This window comes from Pyxicephalus adspersus, chromosome 8 (assembly GCF_032062135.1).
Source record: "Pyxicephalus adspersus chromosome 8, UCB_Pads_2.0, whole genome shotgun sequence".
Taxonomy (NCBI): Eukaryota; Metazoa; Chordata; class Amphibia; order Anura; family Pyxicephalidae; genus Pyxicephalus; species Pyxicephalus adspersus.
Window position 1 is genome coordinate 40,805,030 of NC_092865.1, and position 26,831 is coordinate 40,831,860.

Sequence of the window (26,831 nt, forward strand, 5' to 3'; positions counted from 1 at the left end):
CCCTCACTTTTTTAGGGAAGGGGCATGCGTGCCCCTTTTAACTTTGCAAAGAATTCTTTGGTGGTCCGCAGCTCTGGTCGGTCCGCCCCCTCACGGGGTCAGGAGAAAAACCCTGCTGGGGGGATGCACTGGCCTGAGCCGCGGACTATGTCTCCCGCATGGAATTGCTGGCTCAAGGCGGTGGGCAGGTTGTCTCTCTGTACTCTCTGGCTCAGACCTGCGATGGGAGAGTGTTGAGTTCTGGTATCATGACGTCACTCTGGGGGAAGTTTTTTCTCCTTTGAGTGACACATAGGCAGCGGTGTAGTGGGGCGGTCATGTTTGCATAACAATAATGCGCATGCGCACTCTTCATGGATAGTACTGTGCCCCCTGTTTTTCTTTCTTTCTTTTTTTTTTTTTTTTCAACTACTCCCTTGACTGTCTCCTGTACCATGTGTCTGACAATTTCCTGCAGCTCGTCTGTAAATAGGCCACACCAATCAGGGCTGATGTGAATGCTGATGTGTCAAGATATTAGCATAATGATTTTCACATCCTAAAGTATGACACTAACTACAGGGAAAAAAACTAAAGAGGGATCTTTCCTGCTGGTAATAAAAAAAAGCCTAGCAAGCCCGAATCTTTTTGAGAAAATATTCTATGAAATGTATTTAACATATCTGTCAATATAACAAGTGACCTTATGTTAGAATAGACTATACAGTGAAAGCTATCTGTCATAACTAAGCAGGCATAATGATGATGAACAAAGCAATAGTAAGAGTTACCCAGTACAGGTGGAGGTGGGCACAGGAACTAACAACCTTTTGTGGAATCTCACCCTGTTTGATGAAGGTGACATGCTTCCCGAAACATACAGTTCCTCTATCCACCTCCCCTGGTATACCTTGCTATTGCTTCATTTCCCAGCTGATGCCTAATAAGCAGGTACTATTTTGGGCAATTCACCCTTCTGACATTCCCTGGTGTTTGCCAAACATTTCACATTTTTATTCACTCTGTTTATAAAAATACATTCCTCCATGTTCATCTCTCAGAAAAGTTGCTAACTGTTACCTTCATGATAAATATCAAAGAATACATTCATCTTTGTATAATTATTGAACATATTTCAACATAAAGAAATATTATTTTTTTTTTTTAAATACAAAAAGTGTTGGCTGAATGTTCATCAAAGGTACAGCAAATTTTCATTGGAGCGCTTTTTAAATATGCCCTGTAGTGATCAAAATATTATACAGTACTTTAGGAGATGTAAGAGCAGTCCAGGGAGTCTACTCTATATATTGTGGGGTTGTCCAGTGTTACATCCTTTTGGTTCAAGGTAAGAGACATTATCCGTAATTTACCAGATGTTTCTATCCACAATAGGCCAGAACTGGCATTACTGCATATCGTCACTTTCTCATCAAGTACCCCTCCCCTATTCCTACCCCCCATCTCTTAAATATTGAAAATGTTTCTCTGTGATCTGTTACTGCAAGGTTTATTTTTGGTAAGTGGTTATACTGTTATGTTTATTGAAACCTTTGATTTATGCAAGACTATTGTAGCAGTATGGATACTGTTAATTGTTATGTTGTGTGATGTACTGGTTACTGAATAAAAAAAATAATACAAATATTTAAAGAATAAATGGAACCATTAATATGAGACCCTACCCCCTGTTAGTAAACTAACATCCCTTTAACTCTTATGTACCCATGCTTTAGGGCCACATTGTAATTGGTAACCATTTTACCTTAATACATGTGTACGGGCTTTGTGATGAGACTGGAGCACCTAAAATCACTGGAGAACATCAGAGACAAAACTGCAGAAAGACATTAATCAAATGGTTTTTATTTCAAGGGCTTCCAGTTAGGTTTTCAATTAACTTTTATTGTTTAAAAACATTCTGATTGGCCAATATAAAAAATAGCTTTTACAATATTTATCTCCATATCTTTTCTCTTTATTGAAGCAAACAGACATTGCCCTTTAACCTGAAGTCCCACAATTATAAAGCAATGTTAATGCTAACAATTATTTTGTTCCTCTGAATTTTGTTTTTTGTTTTTTTAACTTGCAGGTATATAATATGGGAAAATGTGCATGTATTTTATAGATACACAAAATATGTTTTTAATATATTTTAGACTGAATAAGTACATTATATGAAACTTGATTTTTTTAGGCTGTTGATGAAACTTTTCTCGGCGCGTCCTCTTGTTCAGCTGCTGCTTCCCAAACTCCGAATTGCCATGAGCCGTACACTTACCACCGGAACCTTCCAGAACTCCCTGCCTCTGAATTATCGTGGAGGGACCAGAGTGCAGCCTATTGACTCTGTAGGAGAGGAACAGGCCTATGAACCATCTACAGGCAAGAAGTTTAGAACTGATTTTATTTTTTATCTATCTATTCTAAACATAAAACTTTTCAAATCAATGTTAAGGTCCAGCCCAAACTGTTTTCTGCGATTTGTATAGCATAGAGAATGCTTAGAACTTATCTATTGCTGTCCTCACAGACCTGTTTATTTGATCAATGTCACACAATAAGGGGCAGTCTCCCTGCAGGGACACATTAAAAACAAGCTTAAAGCAGAACTAAAACAAAAAAAAACTCACTCTCACCTTTCCTTCTGCGGAGCCCCCGATTTCTCCAGTGCTGTCCTCTTTTGGGTCCCATGCCGTCCTGAAATCAACCTATGTCTGTGCCTGGCGCTGACATCTTCCTCTGTCTTCTTACTTCCTATGGCTATGTCACCAGATCTTGCATTGCGCAGGCGTGGGGGAACTGCTGTAAATGGAGGAAAAAGAGTGCCAAACTCACTGCGCGTGCGTGAGATCAGCTTTTTTTTCCCATTACAAAAAAGCCCCTGCAGAAGGAACAGCCAGAAGCCTCCTGGGATACGTGACGTGAGTATCCCAGGAGCTCCTCTGAGCTCCCATTCTGTCTTTATTGCAGCAGTGATAAAGAAAGACACTTTTTGTAAAAAAAAATAATTTTACTTTACATAAAAAGGTTGTCTACCCTTTCATATAAAGTAAAAATTTTGGTAGGTCCACTTTAACAGTAGAATATGATGAGATGATAATTCACTTTAATGGGGACACAAACATTGTTTCCTTGCATTGCTTTGCATTTGTTGCCTTGCATTATTATGGTAACCTGGTGCCATTCTCTACACTGCTTAACTTTTTTCCAACATTTCAAAAATCATCTTGTGTCAGCATTAAAAAAAATTACTATTTAGGCTTAGTCTACAGGGACATTTTCCCCAGTGTTTCCCCTGAGGCTTTAAAAGTCCATGTTTGAAATCCCAATGCATTCCACTAGGCTAATCTACACCGTGACGTTTCCTTGAGGCACGTTTATGAGCGTTCTCTATAACGTTGCTGGTAAAAGGTTCTGTTGATTCCAATAGGGCGTTTTTCCACGTCTATAAGCACTTGAAACGTAAACGCTTTAAAAACGCGGCATAGATGGTTTTCAGGGTTTTAAAGGCAAGCTAAAAACTTTTGTATAGACCCAGCCCTAGTTGCCCCCTCGCTCAGCAAGTGTTACCTCCTGATTTATTCCTAGGGGTAGAGCAGCAAGAAGGAACTCTTCCTTATGCAAATTATGAGAAGGCCCAGATTATGTGGTGCGGTGGAAACTTTTAGTAGAGAGAAATAGGATACATTTTTCTTATTCCTTAGCCCAGACAAAGAGTAGTCAAACCTTGCTATACAGCCCTGTTGGATGGGCCAACTAGATAGCATTTTTCAGTGCTGACTGGAGTTCAGCTTTAAAGTGACCTATAAGCACATCTGCTGCATCAATGAAATATCCTTGAGCTCTGTTACTGATCTTACCAGATCTGCTTCCTAATAGTGTCTCTTTTCTACAATATCAAGTCAGCAAAATGATTTTTTTTAAATCAGATTGCAAACAACACAGAGATTGTTTGGAAGGCAATAATAAAGCCAGACTCTCTGGTTCTCATTTAATCTAAAAGTTTGAGCAAAGTAAAATATTTTTCAGAATAAAAGGTAATCTAAAGTACTAAATCTACAGAAAGGTAAATAAATGGGAAGTGGGTGCATTCTACATTTTTGGAGGAAATCTCACTGTTAAAGTTATCTTGGGGACTGGTCTGTGCTGGGATATATTCTCGCTTTCAGTTGAAACCTGCACAGAAGGGAAAATTTCCATGGTTAGGACCCTATTAGCAGCTAAAACCTGAGGTAGACTTCAGCTGATTTCTCTGATTTATAGAACAGAAATATTTTTTGGCTAAAGGTTTATTTAGGTGTTTTCAGTAGCTTTATATGTGTAAAATGTCATCAGTTAATAGCAATGAAGTTTGTCATTACACCTTGTTGCTTTTTCCTAAAAGCTGTTTGTGTTAGTGTCCCAGCTTTATTCAGGCACAGAATATGTCTCTAGCAGAAGTTATTCAAGGTAATGGGAATAGTGGGTGTTGTGCAGTGTCCCAGCTCTAATCAGGAGCAGACAATTGAGTTATTATGTAAACTGTAGAGAATTGAATGTTGTGCAATCTGCAGCTTTGTTTTGTGAAGTCAACAATTCTGCTTCTTGCTATGGTAAAAGAAGGCAGTGTAATGAACTGGAAGATAGGATCGGCTGCAAATTCCTGATTACTACACAAAACTTGTATTCTCATGAGTGAAAATGTGCTATTGTTGTTTCTACAACCATTTTCATATTTTATGGACTTCATATGCTCCGCTGAGGTTTTATTGTCTAAGATATCAGACACCTCTTCTGTTTTCTTTATATTTTTCTACCTGGCCCGTAGTTCTTTGCAATCCTATCATTTTAATATTGTGGTTAAGTGAAAAAATGACTAGTTTGACTTTTGCATTGAAAACCATGGATATGTTCCAGCTAATATTTTTAAAATTGTGCACTATGTACTATTTTTCTATTATAACAATTTAATTAGTTTAAGACATTCTTCCAAAAAAGCTTTTCTTCATCTGTCTGCAAATGGGGCAGAGACCAGAAGAGGTAACTCCTTCATGGAATATGTATGGCAGTTTTAATAGTTCTAACAAATTGGGGCTCCAAAAATGGACCAGAAGGCTGGGATATTATGCTGGCTCTGTTGCTGCTATATCTGATACTCCTGAATACAGATTGGTACTTCTGATTCTTTTTCCTGATCTGCATACTTGTTTTTGGTCAATGATTCAGAAAGTATGGAATTTTGTGGGTCAGCATAACAGGGAGGCAAATGGTAATTTTAGAAAATCACTTGTATCCCCTAGATTTCCCTTGATATTGGTTTATTTTAAAGGCTTCAGGGGTTTTACCCTAATGTGAGAACAAGGCCATTTACCCTTTGTCCTATTCGTTCAGCTGACAGTGAAGCACATTGTGCAGGTTCCTGCAGGTTCTTGCAGCTTGTTCCAACATGCTATAATGGGTTTCGGTGCACAACAGCAAATTAATAACATACTAAGGATAAAAAAAAATTATAAAAATGCACTAAAACAAAAATACACCTAAAAAAATCTATCGCAATGCAGGTTGGAAACACATTATAACACATGCAGTATGGTGTGAGGTTGTTTCAGCCCATTTTTATTACTATTCCTCTATATTATTGTTGCAGTTTATATGAATGCCCAACCTTGTTTACCTTATTCATACTTTTATACCTGGGACACAGAGGCACTTGCATATTTGAATGTGTTCTCTCAAAATTTAAGGAACTGCATGCTAATTCTGTTTTTGTCCCTTTGCTGTTTTTATTTAACAGGACGTGTCATTTCAACTTTTCCTTGTTCTGGAGAGAAAGAGGTAAATGAAGCCATTCAAAGTGCCAAGGCTGCCTTTAAAATATGGAGCCAGAAATCTGGAATGGAGAGAAGCCGTGTTCTGTTGGAGGCAGCCCGCATTATTAGGGTATGCTTTTGTAATTCCAAAATTTTTTTTTTTTTTTTTTAATATTTAGCTGTCATTAAATATGATTAAAGTATGTAAAATCCAATTTTTCTAAATTTAATGTTGGGTGACATACAGAAGTTAAGAGCCTCTGTCAAGTAGTAACTGTCTCTACTTGCCAAAGAAAAAACAATTTAGAAAAAAAAGGCCAATTCCTACACATATCCTGATTACATTCCAGAAAGTGACACCCCAATAACAATTTTATTGTTTGCTATACAGTAATTTCCTGTGGCATAATTCATATAGATACATACTCTAGCCACTTAGAGAACCTAGGTAATGTCAAAAGGCTCATTAAGGCTGACGCTTTTCGCCTTAATGGCTTCCTCGGGAGAGTTGAGACACAATGCCAGAATAGAGGATTTATCTATTCTGGAAGTTTGTTGCCAAAGAGGGATATTTATTTTATCTACTGTTCCAAAATAGCTGTACTTTATGCTCAGGCAGGTCTATAATTCTGGATCAGTAGAATAAGCTTAATAATTAGCCATAGAGCTGTCAGCAATGGTTTATGTATCTCTCAATCTACCAGAGTGAATTGATGAACAACCAATCATAAATTGCTACTGTGCACTCCTATGGAGGAGAGAAAAATGGAGTATCACATGCTGAACCCTTCCCCCTTCCCTCTCTATTTAACCGAACAGCACTGTGTGTACAGTGATGGTTTATTCGTTTGTCATTGGGGGGGGTTGGAGTTGCTGTCACCTTATTATCGACTCGGGGCCGATATCGATGATAATATTGTGTGTGTACAGGGCTCATCCTCGGAACCACCGTCCTGGCAGATCCAGGGATAATGGACGACAAACAATCCTAATAAAGGTAAAGGGGAGAGAGTGCAGTGGGGTGCCGCTCCGTCATTTTCCCCCTCTCTCTCCATAGAGCAGAACGGTGCTGTACAGCACTTATTTATGCATCGTGCAGCCGTTAGTCGTTGGAAAGGATCGTGAAAGATCCTTTCCAATTACAATTATTGCACATGTGTACATAGTCTGACTTGTTCTTATTCAATCTCTTGATTGAGATAAGAATAGTTTCTTGAAATATGTATTGCAAGAATTCTAGGAATCTTTATTACAGCCAAGATGTTTGTATTTAAGAAAACTGAAGTTTCATTAAGTTGTACTTATTATTTATTTTAACTTTAAACTACAGGTTATTGTAAATGTGCATAATATAATTATATTGGTTAACTGTAAACTCTTTTCTTGAGTTAAACTAAATGTTAAACATCAAACAGACTTTGCAAGCTAAACAATGTTAATAGCTAACTATTTCATAGCTGACTGTAAACTAAAAGATTGCAGAATTGTCTTTATTTTCTCAGGTTGTCCATTAAAAGTCTATCTTCTCCAGTCTTTGAGAGTTTTAATAAATCAGGGGTAATGTGTTTGTTTATGAAGGGCATCTTAAAGAGAATATTTGTGACTAAAAATGAAGGAAAGTAGATTTAATCGCTTTTCATTTGTTAAAATGGCTGCATATTTTTCAGATGTTTGGAATAGAAATAAATGATATACCTGTCCAAATGGTAAAACAAGCAATTACCATTTCCTCGTATGAACAAACTAACTTATAATTTGCTGGTTATGATATTTTTAACAGGAGCGCAGTGAAGAACTTGCTACCATGGAAACAATAAACAATGGAAAATCAATTTTTGAGGCCAGAGTGGATATAGAGATTTCATGGCAGACATTGGAATATTATGCTGGGCTTGCTGGAAGTATGGCTGGTAAGATGCATCCAAAATTTATTAATATTGTAGAGTGTTTTGCCTTATAAAAAGCCATTACAAGCACACTTGCAGATGAATACTTCATCCTACTCTGGCCAAAATTTGACAGCAGGACCTGCGTAAGAATTCGACTCATCCCAGAGTCAATGTTTGTAGCAGCTGGAAAGTGACGTGCAGTGCATTTTTAAAATTAGGATGCCAGAATATTAAAAAAATAAAAACATTTCCTGTACAGGACCTCTATATTAAATAAAAATGCCCTTGGTGATCACACCAAAGTCCTGTAGCGAAAACACCTGGAACCCTGCGTGTTTTTACCTCCAAATAATATTCATGCTTACAGATCTGAGTCCATTCTTTACTGGGATGCACTAATAGTAAAGTTTAATGCATGTAAAAACTTTCCAGGGCCTTTAACCATGTGGTTTCTCTCTGCACATAGGAGTGTAGAAGTCTTGTGTGCCCTCTTTTTATAGGATTAGAAGATTAACTGTGAAGACAACTAGAAGTGCCATATGTTTTAGTAGTAGTCATTCCAATGTTTACTGAGTTGCTGAAATGTCACTGCTCCCTCCTAAGCCCCTAAGCCTAAATTACAGTTGCTTACTAATATGTGGTTCAATGGTTGATTCTATTCTATAATCAAAATCAGATGGAGTTCCTAACCTTTTCACACTTTGTTCAAACCCCAAAAAGGAGCAGAGTTCTTTTCATATTTTCAACTTCTAAATACACAGTAATTATCTGTATAAGTATATTGTAATGTAAGAGCTGCTTTGTAGAGTACATTAATCCTTTACATATATGATTTTGTAATAAAATGTTTTTCCTGTTTTATGTGTAATATGTTTTTGTTGTTAACCCTCTATTTAGGCCAACACGTCCAACTTACTGGTGGCTCATTTGCTTACACAAGGAGGGAACCTCTTGGAGTTTGTGTCGGGATTGGTGCTTGGAATTACCCATTCCAGATCGCATGCTGGAAGTCTGGGCCAGCTCTAGCTTGTGGTATGTGTACTGCCTAATATAAACTTAGTGTTACTTCATGTGAACTCATTCTACACATCAGCATTATATAGATACACTATTTCACAGCAGAACTTCAGGCACAAAAACATTAATTGAAATGTATTCTTAACTGGCAAGAAAGGCTAGAAATCTGCTTCATGTGCAATGAATGCCTTTCGAGATTGATATTGCTTTGTAAAGGTATCAGTGACATTCATTGTGCTCTGCCTGTGCAGAGAACAGAGTTGTGGTGGTGGCCAAGCATGTCCACCCAATATGGGCTGTGGAAAACTATGTTTGGAGCCAGATACAAGACCACTCAAGAAAGAACAGTGACTACTAAAGCTGAATTTCTGCACAAATGTGAAAGAAATACAAAAGCGCCCCAGAAATAAAAAGAAATAAACATATATTTTGATATCAATTAAAAAAAAAACCCTCTTGCTGCAGAGCTTTCTCTTGTGCCCCAAAGTCTGGGTAAAAATCACATAATTTTATCATCTCTAGAGATGTCTGAAAACATTGCATTGAAATCCCATAACTTGACTCCTTTCACACCTTAGCAGATAAATACTTTGTTGCTCTTTGCCGAGTGTTTTTTGTAGTTCAAAAACTGACTGCTAAAAAAAGGCATCCCTTTATTCCTCTCTAAATGTTTCCAGGGTATGCAGAATATATAACATGTGATAGCCGTGAATGCCCACTGAAATTTTTATAAGGTTGATTGATGCCTTCCTGGAAGGGCATTCCTCACCCCACAATACTACAGACCTAATCGGCCTGTCTTGAATAAATGCATCTTTTCTTATCTAGGAACTGAGATGTGTTGTTTGGTAAAACAGAAACAGGCACACAATGACAGATAGGTTGCAATTTTTTTATTGTATGTGCATATGGAATACCGTTTTAGGTTTTAACTGTTACTATGTACAGTACTTGGCAAGAATAAGCTAAAAAAAAAACAAAAAAAAAAAAAAAACATAAAAAAACCTTTATGGCTGCGACACACACACACGTGGTTAAATTCATATATTTTGTTCTTTCTTCAGGAAATACCATGGTGTACAAGCCATCTCCCTTTACTCCAATAACAGTCGTTTTGCTTGCTGAGATCTTTAAAGAGGCAGGAGGTCCACCTGGTCTCTTCAATGTGGTGCAAGGAGGGGCTGCCACTGGAGAATTTCTCTGTAATCACCCAGATGTAGCAAAAATATCCTTTACTGGCAGTGTTCCTACTGGCTCAAAGGTAAATTTACGCATCTCCAAATATAATTGGGCAGTTTTTTACTCCTATTTTTTTTTTCTTTTAAGGTATTATCATTTCATGAAATGCACTGTTTGACAATGTAACACCTTTATTTACATGTTAGTCCTTTTTGCCTTTCTCTACTTCTAAAGTTTCCAAAGTTTTCTCACCTAACTGAAGCAGACCAAATGTGACCACTGATCATACATCAAAATCATTTGGAATGTACAGTGCACTTGGACTGCTATTCTGCAATAAGAATGAACCAGAACTACAGGAATACTACATACTTTAGAAATAATTAACAAGTTGTAAACCAACATGTCTCTTTGCAGATCATGGGCATGGCAGCCAAAGGTATTAAACCCGTGACTTTGGAGCTTGGTGGAAAGTCTCCTCTCATTATCTTTTCTGACAGTAACCTGGAAAATGCTGTGAATGGTGCAATGATGGCAAATTTCCTAACCCAGGGACAGGTAAAGTGTGATTGTGACAGTATCAGAATAACCTTCACTAGTTTACACAGTGGTATCCACAAAAGATTTGTAACACACTCAACATTTGCCTAGTTACATGTAGAGTTGGTAATGTTGAAATAGATTTTTATAGATTTTTTTTTGCGCTGGATTGCTTCATTTCTCCCTCTTAAAATTCTGTAACATGCCTTAGACTCTCTACCCAATGCCTTTCCCCCACTATATCATGAGTTGTAGCCCAGTTTTAATGTTTTAACTAGAGTTGATTGAATCAACCCATCTCCATTTGCACGGAATAATTGAACAAGCACTTGTTTTTAACAACTTCACTATGTGAATTGTTCTCCTTTGGGTGGTCTCTAACATAGTGTATGCTGCCTTTCAGGTTAATGGAATTGTTAAACTGCTGTAACTTGTTTTGTAATTTAATCACTGCTCTGCACACAATATTCTGCCCTCCCAGTCTTTATTTCCTAATCGAAAGTTATCAGCATCTCAGTCAGATTCAAATGTCGTTTGTACACATGGCACATGTACTTTTAGTCAAGATTCACCAACATGTCAAGTCACTTGTTGATAACTGGACAAGAAGGGGCAGAAGATATTTCTTCTGATCCACTTCACTTTTATTGGACAAAAAGTTTAAAAAAAAAAGTCTGCCCTCATATACCAGCTCCAAATTTCTTCCTAATTTCATATAGTTTTGGATTTGTTTTTTTGTTTAGTATTTGAGTGAGCATTTTGGCAGAAAAATTTCCGTTCCTTATAGCACACATCAATTAAATTTATTACACTACTACACCAATGTAATTCTAAGTGAACGACTTCAGAAAGCTACAAAAAAAAAATGTTTGTCCTGAAATTAGTGGCTGTAGCTAATGGGAACTTTTTAACACATACATTGTAAATCGTGATTTTTTTTTATTCATTATTATTTTTTTTTTACATTTTAACTTTTTTTTTTACTGTTCTTCCATTGTTACCCTATAACACTTAATTTTTGTGTACTCTTCAGGTGTGCTGCAATGGAACACGAGTGTTTGTTCAACGAGATATTCTGGAGAAGTTTACAGAAATGGTAGTGGAGAAGGTTAAAAAAATTCAAATTGGAGACCCTCTTTTGGAAGACACCAGGATGGGACCACTCATTAACCGCATACAACTGGACAAAGTTTTTGGTTTCATTAAGGGCGCAAAGGAACAAGTAAGTGGAAAGTGACTGTGAAGCAAGTGCTTTCAGTTTAGGTCAGATAGCCTTATATGTTGTGGAATTTTCTTATACAGTTTGATGGTCTTTTTATTCTTTGCTAACCATTCAGGCTTTTAGGTGGAAAAGCCACTCCACATGTTCCTGATGTCAACTGATATGTAATACAAAAAACAAACATTTATTAGTATTAATAGTGCTAACAAATGAAAATGTTTAAAAAGGTTAACAAATAAATATTACCCTTATTAGCAGACTTTTGCTTCAGATTATAATTAGAGCTCAGAAATTACTTTAATAAAATGTGATTACAGTATACATTAATGTGTGTCATTAATTTATTTGTCAAATAGTACTGAAATAATTTAAATGTTTAAATTACCATATTTTAATCATATAGGGTGCAAAAATCCTGACTGGAGGAGATCCTTACACCCCAAAAGATCCTAAACTGAAAGGAGGATTTTTCATGAACCCCTGTGTACTAGGTATTTCTGTGTGCTTACATACCTAAATCTGTAGATGAAGAACGTGTCTATATGTTTTGGAAGAATATTTTTGATGTTATGTGGAAGTGGTTTACTTTTGCTTTTTCTTCCTGATTTTGAATCACATGTCTTCATTATACAGTCATGACAAAATAAAAGTACACACTCTTTTTTTAAGGTTCTGCATATCAGGGCATAGTAAAAAAAACAAATCTGTTTTTCTATCAGGCCCTAAAATGGGTAAACACAACCTCAAGACAATACATTGCATATTAAGAAAAAAAAAGTTTTGACAGTTTGCTGGTTTAGGGCATTCAGGTGTCTGTTTACACAATGTTAATGAGGAGAGACATCCGCAATGACCTTAGAGAAGCAATTGTAGCTGCCTATCAATCTTGGAAGGGTTAGAAGGCCATTTGCCCTAATGTAAGACAATGCTCTGTGACATGACTCAGAAATGCTCAGAAAAATTGCAAAAAAAAAAAAAAAAACGAGCTAAATCTCTAATTCTACAGGCCTCAGTTAGAATGGTAAAGTTCACAAGTACAATTGGAAAAAGATTGAATAAGTATGGATTGGTTGCCAGAAGAAAGCTTCTTTTTTTCTAATATGGTGGCACAGTTGTGGTTTGTTCAGATGCAACTTTGCAATCAAAAGTACTTCTAAAACAATGTACTGTAGACAGTCAAAGCCAAAAATGTTGCAAGGTCCCCTTGTTTGGTGAAGTCTGCTAGTGGTTCATTTACATATCTCTGACATGATAATGGTACAGATATCACAGTTCACTTTAAAGCTAAAATAGCTCATGTCAAAGCAAATGCAAGATTTTGAAAAGAGGTGTTCTCTAAAATGGACCAAATGTATCCAAAATATTTTACCTATCTACCCCTGGTCTCTGTTTAAACTGATAGGAAAAGCTGTGCAATATTTAGTTTTCAACTGTGTTAGTACCTAATGGTTACTACTCCAAAGTCATAGATGTGTTGGGGCAAACATATTATTTGGCTATATTAAAGTGTTTAACTATGGGAAGCCACTGAGAGGCAGGAGCAACTGGTTGGTAAACATAAAAAGGCATTTCATACTATTTTATTAGGTAAACGGTGTGGGGGGATAAACAGCTTAGTTTTGTAGCATGCTTTATTTTCTTTTCAACAAAATATTCTCTATGCACAATGCTCAGAATATATGTATGCTATTTCATGCATGGCTTATACACATAATCAAATGTGGCTGTTTTCTGCAGCATACTAACTCTTGAGTTTGATAGTAACTTCGTGCATAAGTCAGATGTAAGAGATTGCCTTTTCAGGTATCTACCTCTCCACATGTAATTGGTAAAAAATACAAAGAGAAATGTTGTGTATAAATCATTAAGCAAGTTTTCTAAACTCAAGGAAACTAAATTGATGATTTGTAGATTGCAGTTTACTTTGTTTTATTATTAATAATTAACCCCCTCTCCTAATTGAAAGCTAATTTTTCCTACCCCCCAACCCTTCCTGCAGCCCCCCTCCTTACTTTCTGAAACAAGATATATTTGGCTAAATCCACCATCCAGGGCCCCTGCCAGCATTTGTTCTTGGTGTGGGAAACTGCTAACCTGCTTGCACCAGGTGGTCTCCTTGTGATAATGTCACACCTCTTTTGGATGGTGTAAAGTCCCTGCTGTTGGGCACCCAATAGCAATTGTCCACATCATGCAGGCAGTGAGTTGGATACCTCAAGAAGAACCCCATTCAGAGGAACAGACCGCAGAAGACCCAGGACTGGAACATCATGTGACTGAAGCTTTAGGTGAGTAAAAATGGGTATTTAGTTTATCACAGGGATCAGCTTTAGTTGACAAGCATAGATCTAGTAATATTGTGGGAAATGTAACTGATTTTTTTTTACCTATATAACAAATCATGTTTTTCAAAATGGCACATGCCAGTTTATGCAAAACTCATGCTCGTTCATTTTTCAGTGTTTGTTGTTTTTTTGTTTTCAAAGGAAATTGTAAAGATGATATGACCTGTGTAAAAGAAGAAATTTTTGGCCCTGTGATGTCAATTCTGCCCTTTGATACAGAGGAAGAAGTTTTGCAAAGAGCAAACAATACAACTTATGGTCTGGCTGGAGGAGTTTTTAGCAGGTCAGTACATTGAAGATGGTGGGGTCTAAAGTAAAGCTAGCATATTGCTGAATGGCAAAGAAATCAGCATTACCAAGAGGCTGTGGCAAGAAAGCATAATAAAGAATTTCTATCATATCCTGTCACCAGTTCTGTAGCTAAACATAATATAGACAGTAACAGTAATGTTAACATTTGGTCAAAATATATGTACACTCTATATAACTTACACATAGAGCTAATTACATGTGTGAGGCTGAATCCCCCGTGTACATTCTATATGGGCTCTTGTTTTCTAATGGCTGTCCAACCAAGTAAAATTATTAGTAACTTATGCACTCACGGCATGTGGAGCTGGGAGCCTTATATGTGGACAACATTTCCTTGGAAAATGTGTACAAGTATGATTTGTATAACCTTTCATCGGTTTTGATTAGTATTTGATTTTAGTGCTTTTTTAATAAAAAATAAAAATTTTGTTTTATTAAATAAGTAAATTGGCAGCTTAGGCTTTAAACCAAAAGGTCTATTACAGATAACTTTACATTTATTAAGCCAACATATCACCTCTATTTTCCATCCATTAGTTTTACATGTCACATTCTTACAACATAGCAAATCAAACATTTTAGGTAAGTTTTGCATGCAAAAAAATATATAGCTCATGGGTTAAATATATGAAATGCTTTACTTAAAGCATATCATTGGCTTTATTGTTCAGGAGGAATGCTTTTTACAGGAGGAGAGTTTTAGTAGACTGCTACTAATTTTACTAGACTGCTAAATCTTGCAAAGTTGTGCTTACTTTTAAAAAAGTTACAGGATATAAAGGATCCATATAGTTATGGGCTTTTTAAGGTGTTACACTTAGATATCAAACAGATAGTAGTACATTTTTGTTCAGCTGATCACAGAATAGGCAACTTTGTTGCTTTCAGTTTATTGTTGGCAATCCATGCTAAGCATGATCTGCCATCCACTGTTGTATATGTTTCCCTGTATGGAGCAGTCAAATAACTGAAACTGATAAAAAAAAAAAATTAACTGGTATTGTAGTGGATTTGATTGACTTGCACCAGTTTAAATTGGTGTGTCCCCTAAGACAAAAAAATAAAAACAAATGTATGAGATCAGTGTAGCTGATGTACAGCAAAAAGAAAAAAGGCAAGCATTGCAACCCACTGCAACATTTAGCCAATCACAACCACTTTCAAATGGCTTTATATTGCAAAAATGATCAGTGTCCTTACATGTTTCTTTGTCGTGTTAAGAAATGTTGGTGATGGGTTGCTTTGATCTATTCAGCCATTGTTGCAATTGAAAACTGATGAAAATTGCCTAAATATACTTAATTATTTAGTTTTTTTTTACTTGCATATATGGTAATTATATTTAATTAATCTTTTCACCAATTTCATTAAAACCTCATACCATTCAGCCAAAACAATAACACCACTCACAGGTAATGTTAAAATACTGATTCTCATTACAAACACATATCAAAGGGTGTGATATATTGGACCACAAGTGAACAGTCAGTTTCTCAATGTAAGGTGTTATGCAGTGGTTAGTACTTACCAAAATTGATCCAAGGAGGGACAACTGGTGAACATGTGACAGGCACAGGCTAGTCAGTGTGGTCTAATCCCACAGAAGAGCTACTATAACAGAAATTGCTAAAAAATGTAATGCTGGCTATGAGAAAAATTGTCAAAACACAATGCATTATAACATCCCAGGTTAGTCAGAGCTATCATGCTAATGCCTGTTCACTACCAAATGTGTCTACAATAGGTATGTGATTATCAGAACTGGGCCACAAAGAAAAGAGAGAAGGTGGCCCTTTCTGTTGAATCACTTTTTCTTTTAGATTATTTGGATGGCTGGGTGAGCATGGATTACCTGGGAAAGAGATAGCAACAGGATGCACTAAGGGAAGAATGCAGATCAGAGAAGGCAGTGGGACCTAGAGAATCTGCTGCCAACATCTTTGTAACAAATAACACAGGGCATCTTCAGAGGCCCTTTGGATATCATGCCTTGACGAGTCAGAGCTGTTTTGCTGGCACAAGACGGACTGACCTATTATTAGGCAGGTGGTTTTATTGTTGACTGATGAGTGTATATGGTATCCTCTTAACTCTGGCATACGTAGTATCTTAAGTAATCATACCTCCCCCAAATTTTTCAATCCAGTACACACATTTTTCCACAATAATAGAATAGTAGCCACACCTAGTTCCCCAGTGACCCAAAAAGAGATCAGCTGAGACAGCCAGAAGAGATGCTGTGACCTCAGCCTAATAGAATTCTTCATTCTGGAATCTCAATATTCAAGTAAGAAAAAAAGCCTGTGCAGACTCAAGCCATAATCATGGATTTTGGGATAACATAATAATAAAAAGAAAAAGTATTTCTGTTGTTTAGTAGTCTGATTCAGCAGACAGGGCTTGTGTATGTACTCCTATTGTTGATTTTGTCAATTTGATACTCCTAACCAAAAAGAGTAGAACTGCAGTTGTGCTACATTTCAGGACTGTTAGATCAATATTACTCCCCGTGTTTCCTTTATAAGAACATTTTGGCTATAAGTACAAGAAAATATCTTTTGGTGGCCAGGTTTGTTGTAGAATTGTGTGATCTACTTGATTATCCCTATTTAATGTACAGCGCTGCGTAATATGTTGGCGCTAAATAAATCCTGTTTATTAATAATAATAATAATAATAATAAGAACCAAATTTCTGCAGCAGGTAGGGTTCTGTAAGGACTTTTACCGATTTTGTGCCTGTGTTTACTTGGTTTTTACTTTGTTTATATAAGGTAATGTTTTAGGAACATGTTTTCTTTGTTTTCTCTGCTGCTTTGAGAATTTTTTTAAACATCATTTATTGTCTGTCATGACCAATTATTTAATAATGTTGTGTACTCGGGAAGAAGGGTGTGAAATGACTGCGGTTTATGTTGACTCCCATTAGTTTCCCCTGCTTCCCAAAAATCTTTGCTGCTTTAGGTACTTTGAAGGTACTCTTTCTTTTCTACCTGCAGAGACATACAGCGTGCTCACAGAGTAGTTGCTGCTTTACAAGCTGGAATGTGCTTCATCAACAACTATAATGTCAGCCCAGTGGAACTGCCCTTTGGAGGCTACAAGAAGTCTGGTAAGTGTTTGTTTGGCTGGAGCTATTTCACAAAAGGAGACATTTAGGAATTCTAGGAGAAAGTATACCATGTTTTCTTTTCACATGCAGGTGTCATCACCTTCATATCCCACTTATAAACAGGACCCTATGTCCTGCAGTTTTCTTTTTTTTTCACGTGCGTTAAACACTCCTGCTAACACTGGTATCCCCTGTGTTTTATGGCCTTATGTCCAAGAAACCAGCTTGTGATAGTTTGAGCTTTGTGAGAAGATGGGTAAACTGCAGTCAGAAGAAACATACATAGTCAACAAGACTAATAAATTAGGCTGTGGTATTTATACAATGATTATTTGATACTAAGGGGTACAAAGTTTGTCAATATCACCCACACAATTATGCCATCAACAACCAGAACAGTTCGTACAAGCCAGGCAGGGACCATGCTTTTATGTTTTTGCCAAATTTTGACCCTATCATTCAATTGTAGCAGCAGAAATCAAGACTATTTAAGACCAGGAAATGTTTTCCAACCTTCTCATATCCGATTTTAGTGAGCACATGTAAATTTAAAGGTGCCTGCTTGTGGTTGATAGGAGTGGCATTCATGCATTCAGAAATGGACATTTTTGGCACATTGTGACAAGTGGTTAGTTAAATTGCTGTTGCCTTTCTATTAGCTTGGTCCCATCTAACCTCTTAAATGAACACAGCATGTTTGCTTAGAGAATGGCTTTTTCAGACTATGCTTTGTATACCCCTAGCAATAGTTTTGTGCATGAAAATCTCAGTAGATCAGCAGTTTCTGAAAAATTCAGACCAGCCCACCTGGCACCAACAACCATGTCATGTTCAAAGTTACTAAATTCATTGAAATGCTGGCATGTGATTGGTTGATTTTTGAGTTAGCAAGCAGTTAAACAGGTTGTACCTAATATGGTTGGAGAATATGTGTACATATATATCTCAAGTACTTTCTCCTTACACAGTGTGGAATACAATGTTATTTAACATTGCATGCTTGTAAACAATTGTTATATAGAGCTCTGTCTCTGCAGGCTTTGGACGTGAGAATGGCCAAGTGGCTATGGAGTACTATTCACAGCTGAAGACTGTCTGTGTAGAGATGGGGAATGTCGAATCCGTGTTTTAAATTGGATGGAACCTCTGTCAAGACTGTTATATTCTCAAGAAGTATTATGGAAAGTTGTAAAACAGTTTTCTGAATTTCTTTTTTTCTTTACTAATGGCACATTTTTACATTGACTTAAAAACACTATGTTCACATAAGTTACCTTCTTTACTATAAATGATTCCTAAACTATCAGAATATCTGACTTATTTCTTTGTGAAGGTTTGTAGAATTGGGTTATCAAAGTACAAATCTAATTTGCATGGAATTACATTTATAAAACTGAATAAAAGGAATGTATTTTGCAATTTTTGTTTGTAAGGGATACAGGGATTACAGTGCATGCAACATTCCAGACAGTGGTGAAATCTAACAGAGATAAGACAGCACAAAGTTTATTAGCCTTTTACTACCTTTGGAAGTAGGTATGTCCTTTGGTCAGTAAATGGACTTTAGGCTGTGGCATGCTATCTACTTGTGAAACAATTGTTGCCACACACAGCTCTGCAAACTATCAAATTAATTTGGTAATCAGTAACTAAAAAAAAATGCTGAATAATGAATGCATTGACAATAACAAGAATATCGCTTCAGTATTTTTAGCTTTGTGGTGTGTCTGTAGAATTATAATTTTACAGACACTACAAAGCTAAAAAACTGAAGCAATGTTTGTATGATCCAATTATCCTTTGACATATTTTCTTTTCTCAAATCTACATCATGATTGTTCTAGTATTCAAGTAGTGCCAGCAGGTTCCAAAACCTAGAGGTCATGACCCAAATTGGTTGTGTGCGCTGCCTACATAGTCTTTCTGAATAGTCATTACCCCTGTGGAGCTGCAGCGCTGTTTCAATACTCCTATTCTCATTTCCAATGTGACATTTTTTTGTACAGTGTTGACAATTTAAGAAGCTCCTTGGTAAAGTGCTAGGACTTGGCCAGGGCATGAGATGGGGATGAAATCACAGTTAAAGCTGAGGAGGAGGAGATTGTGGTGTGAGATGAGCTAGTTAAAATGAAAAGAGGCTCCATGAGAAATTCTTTGTGGCACAGTAATCCATGCATATTGTGTGGGTACAAAGGCAATGCCAAGTGTACTGCATAAACATTTAGTAGGCTCACGTTTTCATTAAATTGGAAACAAAAGTCCCGCTTAAAAATATACAATAAGTAGGTGTGATCATGCTGGGGAACTGAATTTACCTACCTGATCTTGCAGAGCATGCACAGCTCAGCAGCCCTGTTTCCAGGGAAAACATAATTCCGGCTTCCCTTGCACACGCTGGGAATGAATGCCCGCTTACGGGAGTTAAGTCATTCCGGTACGGCCAAACAAGAAGGCCGAAGATTGTAACAAAGATGTGAAAGTATGAAGAGGGTTGTACCCTGCAATGGTGATAGAGAAGTACAGCAGGTTTAACTGCTTTAACTTTGCCCCCCTCCACTGTCAGGACAGTGGCCACAAGCATAGAGCTCCCTGCTTGTGTGCTGCTTCATTGTGCATCTTTGCTTTTCCATGAATCAGGCAGTGCACTTAGTCACCATTTGACTTACAACCTATGAAATCAGTGACAAGGGATGAATAGTACACTATGATGGGTACATATGGGAACCTAAGGGTTTGCAGGTGCGGGAAGGAGTAAATGTGATAATTTTGTTTTGTGTCCTTCACCTTAAATTTAAGAACCTTCCTATTCTACACATATCTAGTACAGTACTATATATGTACAGTACGTATCTAGTCATGTAAGAATCCATATACTGAACTAAGGTCAATTTATTCAAAATCTGAACTCCTTATGTTTTGGCATGGACAGAAACCAGAGCATCCAAGAATAAATACACACTCTTGATATTCTGTATATTAAGAGTGCATACATGTTTAACAAGTTTCGATAATAATACCAGTGATAATTACAACCCCTGAAAATGGAATTACTACTCTTTGAGCGCGTTCGTTCAGTTTTTATTTTTTTTTTTTTTGCAGCAAAAGTAAATTGCATATGTGACTCAAACTATACCAGCTGAACATCGAAATTGTAATTCATGGCACCTGTTTTGTTCAAAGTAAGGGAATATTTATAGAATCAACCCTTTAGGCTAGGACACTTAGCTTTTAGAATCATTTGTATAATAAAACAAAAAAAAAACATTTTAGGTATTTTATTTAGAAAATACAGATTGATTACATGATACCATACTATATTTGCACAGGTCTCTCCTCACCCCTTGCAGTACAAATAGGGATAAATCAAACTAAATCAGCAACAGAAAGTAGCACTTTGTTCCCATTTGCTGTCTCTTCCCAGTCTAGCACCATGTCTTTGGGTTAAAAGACCAACCAAGTAATTTGAAGGCAGAGCATATTGTAGTACCAAACAGGCCAATCAGGGCAAAAGATCCAATGGCTCCTCTTGAACGTTTCTTTGGATCTACTACAGATTTTAACAAGAGAAAAAGGATCACTGTGACATCAAAAAATATTATGTTAAACAACAGTTTGCCTTAAATGATGATTTAATTAGCACTACTTATAATATAAGATATGAAAGATTTGTTTTAAATGTATACATGATTTTATCAGGTTCTAAAAAACAAAAAGAATCTAAAGCTACTTTTTAGCACCTACTGACACGGGTTATCCTTCCTCAGACCACTTTTAGTGAGTACTAACAACTGCATGACAGGAATACCGTTAGGTCTGCAGTTTTGGAGGTACCAAAACAATCTGATGCTTGCTCAACGATTCTGCTTCCAGTACTCCACCTTCAAGAATAGGCTTGTTCATTTCCTGCCTAATATATCCCCCCAAGTATTTTTTTTTCAAGACAGGTGGCGTAGTAAGGAAGGTATTTTATTTTTTTGTCTGTAGTTTTATTATTTTTACTGTTTGATGTATATGCAACACGTGTCAGATGGCTTTGTCTGCACTAACCACAATTGGTATTTTTATATTTGCATTAAGGCAAAAAAGTGATCTGTTTCTGTACTTACCTCCTGTGGAGTATCCTGAGGCATAAAGCTCCCTGCCAATAATCCAAACAACTCCAAGAGCACTAGTAGCACGCTGTAGGAATATGAACAAATTAACATTTGTGAAATTAAAGAAACTCAGACTATATTGTTTTAAGAACTACCCCCTTAAACCAGAGATAATGTTATATGACCATGGGATAATGATAATTATACCTTTTGGAATCCATGTTGATAGACTATATACTATTATGAAAGATGATGATATGTTTACTGTTTTATATTTGTTATTGGGCCTAGAGAGTATGTTCAGGTTTAGGGTCAATAATGAATTATAGCACCTAAACTTTGCATGCTTTGATATATTTCCTAGCAACAAAAGAATTCAAATGAAAACTGTTCACTGCATATTTAAACTATACAAATCAATATGGTGTGCTACATTTATTAGCTATATTTACACATAGTTAATAATTTAAAAATGTATAGGAGGGAATCTCAAAGCATCAGTGTTAATCCTCTTTAGTATTTTGCTATGTGTACATTTTTTGTTTTTGAGTAGTAATTTTTCCAACCACATCCTAAAACTCCAGTCTTTGCTGTTTCTGCCTCTGGTCCCTGTCAGAAAGCCGTGCTGCTCTTTATTTTACTCCATCCGACTACCAACATGCCTCTAAATGTTTGTGAAGGGACCTAGCAGCTGACACCAATCCTGTATGCAAACTTTCAGTCTTTCACAAGACCCATTAACTTCAGGAAATGTCAATCACTACTGCTGTGTCCTATGTGACACACACCTTCCAGTGCCATGTTGTCTTTTAGGGAATAAAACGAACTTGCTGTGTTCCGGATTGTACTAGGCATTATTATGTGATGTACTATCCACAGGGCGACAAGCGGTAAGTAATATGGAAGCTCAGACTAGGGTCTTCTATTGCTCAGTGTGATCTAAGCTGCAGGACTCATAACACAAGGTATATTCGTGGCTTGCACTGTGGCCTTGCAGAACTTAAAGAGTCCAAAGTACGAATGTAGACTACATGATTGCATAGGTTTCTAATGAGCACTCTGGTTTCCTCCCAATTGCTGGCAGTTTAATTGGCTTTGAACAATGACATACAACTATAGCAGGAACAGGGACATTAGATTGTGAGCTTCCCTGACAAACAATTAGTGACATGATTATGAACTCTGTAAAGCGCTGCGGAAGATGTCAATGCTACATAAAACAAAGTAAGAGCTACTAATTAATAAGAATCTCAGACACAAATACCTACGTGTTTTGATGTGCCCGCTGTATACAGTTAAAGATCTTGCCATTTTCTGGATCATCGCTGTACAAGGCAGGGTACTTGTGGGGGGAAATGAACAAGTGTAGTTAACAGCAAAAAATTCCAGACAGAAGGACAATGCCAGTCCCATCAAAAATAAAGTTACCCGAATTTTCCAATAACATTTTAGTAAGAGATAAAAGCCCAACCCTGCACTAATACCCACAGATATGTATTGATATCATGATAGGTATGTTTCAGTGCAAACACCTTATTTAACCTTGCAAAATCAAATTTTCTACATTTGAATAGAGTTTTTTTCTGTCTCTCTGTTGAATTGGTAAATATTTTAACAGCCACCCTGTAGTTATATATGTACATAAAATAGCAAAAGAAATAACACTGGGGGTTGAAGGCTGATTTTTGCAAGGTAATTATGAATTTACAGGATACTTTATATATACCGGTAATTAAATAACAAGCAATTTGTGAATCACCCAACCCATTATTTTGTCATTGGGTTACAGTGTCCGTACTATACAGTAAACAACTACAAACATTTTGTAACCATTTCAGCCTTAGTCACCCAACACATTTCACCCAATTTGCCTTTCTCAGGGCTATAATGGGGACTGCACGGCCTATGTAAATCACATATTGGACATAAAGTAAGTAATATAATACATATAGGTCAAAAATAAACAGAACCTAAATGAATATATGGCATAATGGCTAAGGTACATAGTCAAGCACAGTAGCTGAAGTATATATTGTGTATAGTATATATAGATGCCATGCTACATTGCCCAGCATAAGTATAAAATCCCTGTGCCTACATATAGAGGTGGAACTTGTAGGTCACATGAAGTAGGCGGTATTATTAAAAAACCTGTTAAAAGGAAACTAAAAGGCAAGAGTGTACCTATACTGAGATTATTTAGGCGGATATTGCTGACTATTTTAATAAATGCCAGTTGACTAATTGCTTTTCTAACCCTCTTCTTTAATACTTTCTCAATTCCTGACTCAGAATAAGTATGCAGCTCACATGATCAGCTAATTACCATAAAACTTCAGTGTTTTCCCTAGCCCGTAGGCTGGGCGCACCACTCTGAACTTTTCAGTAACCACCCGGCTGTTTTAGGATAGTTACTTTGGAGTTGGATCACAATACAGGGGCTGCCACTCACCTACTGCTTCTTCCCACCCAGCTCAAAAACAGTCTAGGAAGAATACTGACCTTACCTGTGTCCTGGTCAGACACTCATAGGGATTTATAAAGCAGTGAATCAGATTCCACTGAAGCAATCCCTGGTAGAGAATCTTCCAGCTTCATGTGTTTGAGTGGCAATGGCCGATACTCCACCAAGGAATTTTTCAGTGAATGTCAGATTCACAGCTTTAAATTTAGACACCACAGCTCATTATGCCAGGCATGTTAAAAGCCTAGATTGTTTTCTTTATTTATTACTCTATGTGTCAAATATAACAAAGACCTGAAGTACTTACAGAACCCATCCAATGCTATGTTATGATAATCCAATGCTTGTTATGAGCAATTGCACACTTAACACACTGCATTCTGAGAAACAAACACTTTAGACAAGCTGAAAAAGATTTGCATCTTACCTCTACATTGTACTCCTTGCGAGCCTTTGACACCTTTATAGCCAGATGAGTTACCATAACGAAGCTGGCTGCTCCTGTGAGGAGCACATAGCCATGTTCTTTAGAAAGGACTACCATCTTGAACCTGTAAATGAGGACACAGACATGTGGTATTGTTGGCTAACCTGTATACGCTCGTATATTATAACCGTACAACTGTATTGTATTCTATAAGTAGTCACCCAGCAACATAAAAAAGCATTGTGTCTGGATAAAGAGTTTGATCAAAAGTTTACTGTTCACCACATTTAGGACATTTCGTCAAGTACTCCATATAGCTGTGTGAGTGACCATTGAGAACACGGAATACACGAGAAGCTGGGTGAGGCGGATAGGAGAAGATGAACAAGCAATGCTTGGAGGACAACCAGGATATGAACAACAAAGAATATACACATGAAATGTGTAGTCAACATTTCTAGCAATATGTTGTCCTGTGGACCATTTAGCACTCTTTTATTAAAGAAAAAAAAAAAAAAGTTTCAGTCCATCCCCAACAAAGTAAACCAACCACCCATTCATCTTCCTCACCAGTTAACATTTAAAGGAAACTGTCATTTACAGATATTTTTACTCCTCTAAGTCCGCGGCTGAAAGTCCTTCCACAAGTAGAGAGTCCTGACTAGTCTATGCCCATACCAACTAATCCCCTTGTCCTGATCTCATCACATGGCAGGAGTCTTCAGGAACTGAAAAGTCCTGCTTGTATACAGCCAATAGGATGTGTTCATATCCTACAGCCAGCAATGTAAGTGCCTTAATAGAAACCCTCCTATTCAGCAGCGAAAAACACCCGGGACCCCCATGTGTCACATGACCATGGGATAAGTATAACAAGTCTTTCCATTACAATTCTTTTTAAACTAACATGGAGAATATTGTGGAAGGGGATCCTGATATGAAAGGCTAGTTAGAATACAAATATGGCAGCTGGTAAAACTGCAGCCCTATGTGGAGCTCAGCCATATATCTAGATGTTACCGGTGGTCTACTGATCAGTAAAAGTTGCGCAAGGACACTAAGTGAATGGAAAGTAAGCAGTGAATAATGGAGTGCTCAGGATACAAGGAGTACAGGATAAAGCACTAAGGGCGGGGATCAGCATGATGAAAATGTGTTGGGAATATGTATTTAGGCTCCAAGATGTCTGAACTCCTTTTATGGAGCGGGTGTGTTGTGTCTGCAGTCCTCAGGGTGACTCGGGCACACCTAACATCGTCACAGCAAGGTGCTAAACCATTGATGGTATGGGCATCGGAATACTAAGCTTGTCTTGGTAAAAAAAAATGTCAGCAGAAGGGAGGAAGTCTGGATCTTATGCGGCCCCCGCGACAACTTGCATGTTACACCTAAGGGTGCCATTCCTTGTGTGTGATATGTTTGGTTATGGACCACCATAGCTTGTAGTGCAATACATTACAGAATATAGTTTGTGCACCTTTTATGTATTAAGACATATCTAAATAAACTGGAAATTAGATTTATGTTTTACTGGAAAATTTGTGGGAGGACGGCGTTGTCATCCTCACCTAGGCCTGGCCAGCCATTGCCATGACACCTTCACCTTGCCCCGGTGCTGAAGGCCATGGCTATAAAGCCCTCCATGGAGGTCCTCTGATCCACCTGCAGGTGGGGGATGGGGTAAATAGATTCCCCATTTCAGGCCCATGTACTATTATTATAGGATTTGTAGAGGACCCCCCCTGCACTACCAGGACAGTCTGATCAATGTCCCCCTCACACTCCTCACATACAGGTCACCCCATCCATCCATACAGCATTGTCCCCATAGAAATGTATGGACAGGACTGGGATCTGCACACATCATCTGACCCCGTGTCCTTACACAGCACGGTCAAGGTTACCAGAACAGGAAGCTGCGAGTGAAACACCTGCCCCGTGCCCCTCTACAGACAGGGCTCCGTGTCAGTGCCCGCCATATGTAGTGATACAGGGGACCGGAGCATTGCACCAAGCTGCACTTCTCTCACCTGGACCGGAGGGAACCGACACACCGAACGAAGAATCGCCCTGTGACTTGGGGGAGGAGATAATAACCGAGGGGCGGAGCCCCACACAGGCCACTCCCACTCCAGTCAGGCACCGTACAACAGGAACGTTCAATGGCAATGTAACTTTATTACTTTTGGCAATCATTTAGCGGTTTTCGTTGCTTTTGTAATACTAATGTCCAGGGCCTGGTGTTGGGGTAATGTTCCTGCCCTTTGGTTGTTTACATTCCACCTAACAAAGACAAAAACACTTCTGGTTTGTGACAGCCTGAATTCATCCATGGGGTAACAGCAGATGGAGCTCACAGGTAAGTATATCAGTCCTACAGCATCCCTTCTGTGCGCTCTGTATAAAACTAATATTTGCCCCTGTAGTGGGCAAGCTGCAAGGGCTAAGTGCTCATTT

General features: G+C 37.6%; 2 protein-coding genes across 4 annotated transcripts in view; one reads left to right on the plus strand and one right to left on the minus strand.

The window, feature by feature from the left end:
• Window positions 1-18,698, plus strand: part of ALDH9A1 (aldehyde dehydrogenase 9 family member A1) — a 22,163-nt gene extending 3,465 nt beyond the window's left edge. For all 3 annotated transcript variants that reach the window (XM_072420140.1, XM_072420139.1, XM_072420138.1), the window contains exons 2-12: window positions 2,180-2,367; window positions 5,759-5,904; window positions 7,555-7,684; window positions 8,561-8,695; window positions 9,745-9,941; window positions 10,277-10,417; window positions 11,433-11,621; window positions 12,025-12,112; window positions 14,108-14,249; window positions 17,277-17,389; window positions 18,427-18,698. In XM_072420140.1, coding sequence (XP_072276241.1) covers window positions 2,187-2,367; window positions 5,759-5,904; window positions 7,555-7,684; window positions 8,561-8,695; window positions 9,745-9,941; window positions 10,277-10,417; window positions 11,433-11,621; window positions 12,025-12,112; window positions 14,108-14,249; window positions 17,277-17,389; window positions 18,427-18,521 — 1,557 coding nt within the window. In that variant the 5' untranslated portion in view covers window positions 2,180-2,186 and the 3' untranslated portion in view covers window positions 18,522-18,698. The remainder of the gene's footprint in view (window positions 1-2,179; window positions 2,368-5,758; window positions 5,905-7,554; window positions 7,685-8,560; window positions 8,696-9,744; window positions 9,942-10,276; window positions 10,418-11,432; window positions 11,622-12,024; window positions 12,113-14,107; window positions 14,250-17,276; window positions 17,390-18,426) is intronic.
• A 1,951-nt stretch (window positions 18,699-20,649) lies between these two features.
• On the minus strand, window positions 20,650-26,544 carry MGST3 (microsomal glutathione S-transferase 3). The gene is made up of 5 exons (XM_072420913.1): window positions 26,405-26,544; window positions 24,375-24,498; window positions 22,751-22,825; window positions 21,496-21,634; window positions 20,650-20,933 (listed from the first exon to the last, which is right to left on the minus strand). Exons 2-5 carry the CDS (start codon window positions 24,489-24,491, stop codon window positions 20,812-20,814), a joined length of 453 nt encoding a protein of 150 aa, XP_072277014.1. The 5' UTR covers window positions 24,492-24,498; window positions 26,405-26,544; the 3' UTR covers window positions 20,650-20,811.
• Between the last annotated feature and the right edge of the window lie 287 nt (window positions 26,545-26,831).

Bases quoted from the DNA above. Each gene is read 5' to 3' on its own strand.
- MGST3 (XM_072420913.1), bottom strand. From the start codon at position 24,491: ATGGTAGTCCTTTCTAAAGAACATGGCTATGTGCTCCTCACAGGAGCA. The intron at 22,826-24,374 runs GTAAGATGCAAA...TCCCCCCACAAG, and splicing joins GCAAGGAGTACAATGTAGAG to TACCCTGCCTTGTACAGCGA. The intron at 20,934-21,495 runs GTAAGTACAGAA...AATCTGTAGTAG, and splicing joins CTCAGGATACTCCACAGGAG to ATCCAAAGAAACGTTCAAGA.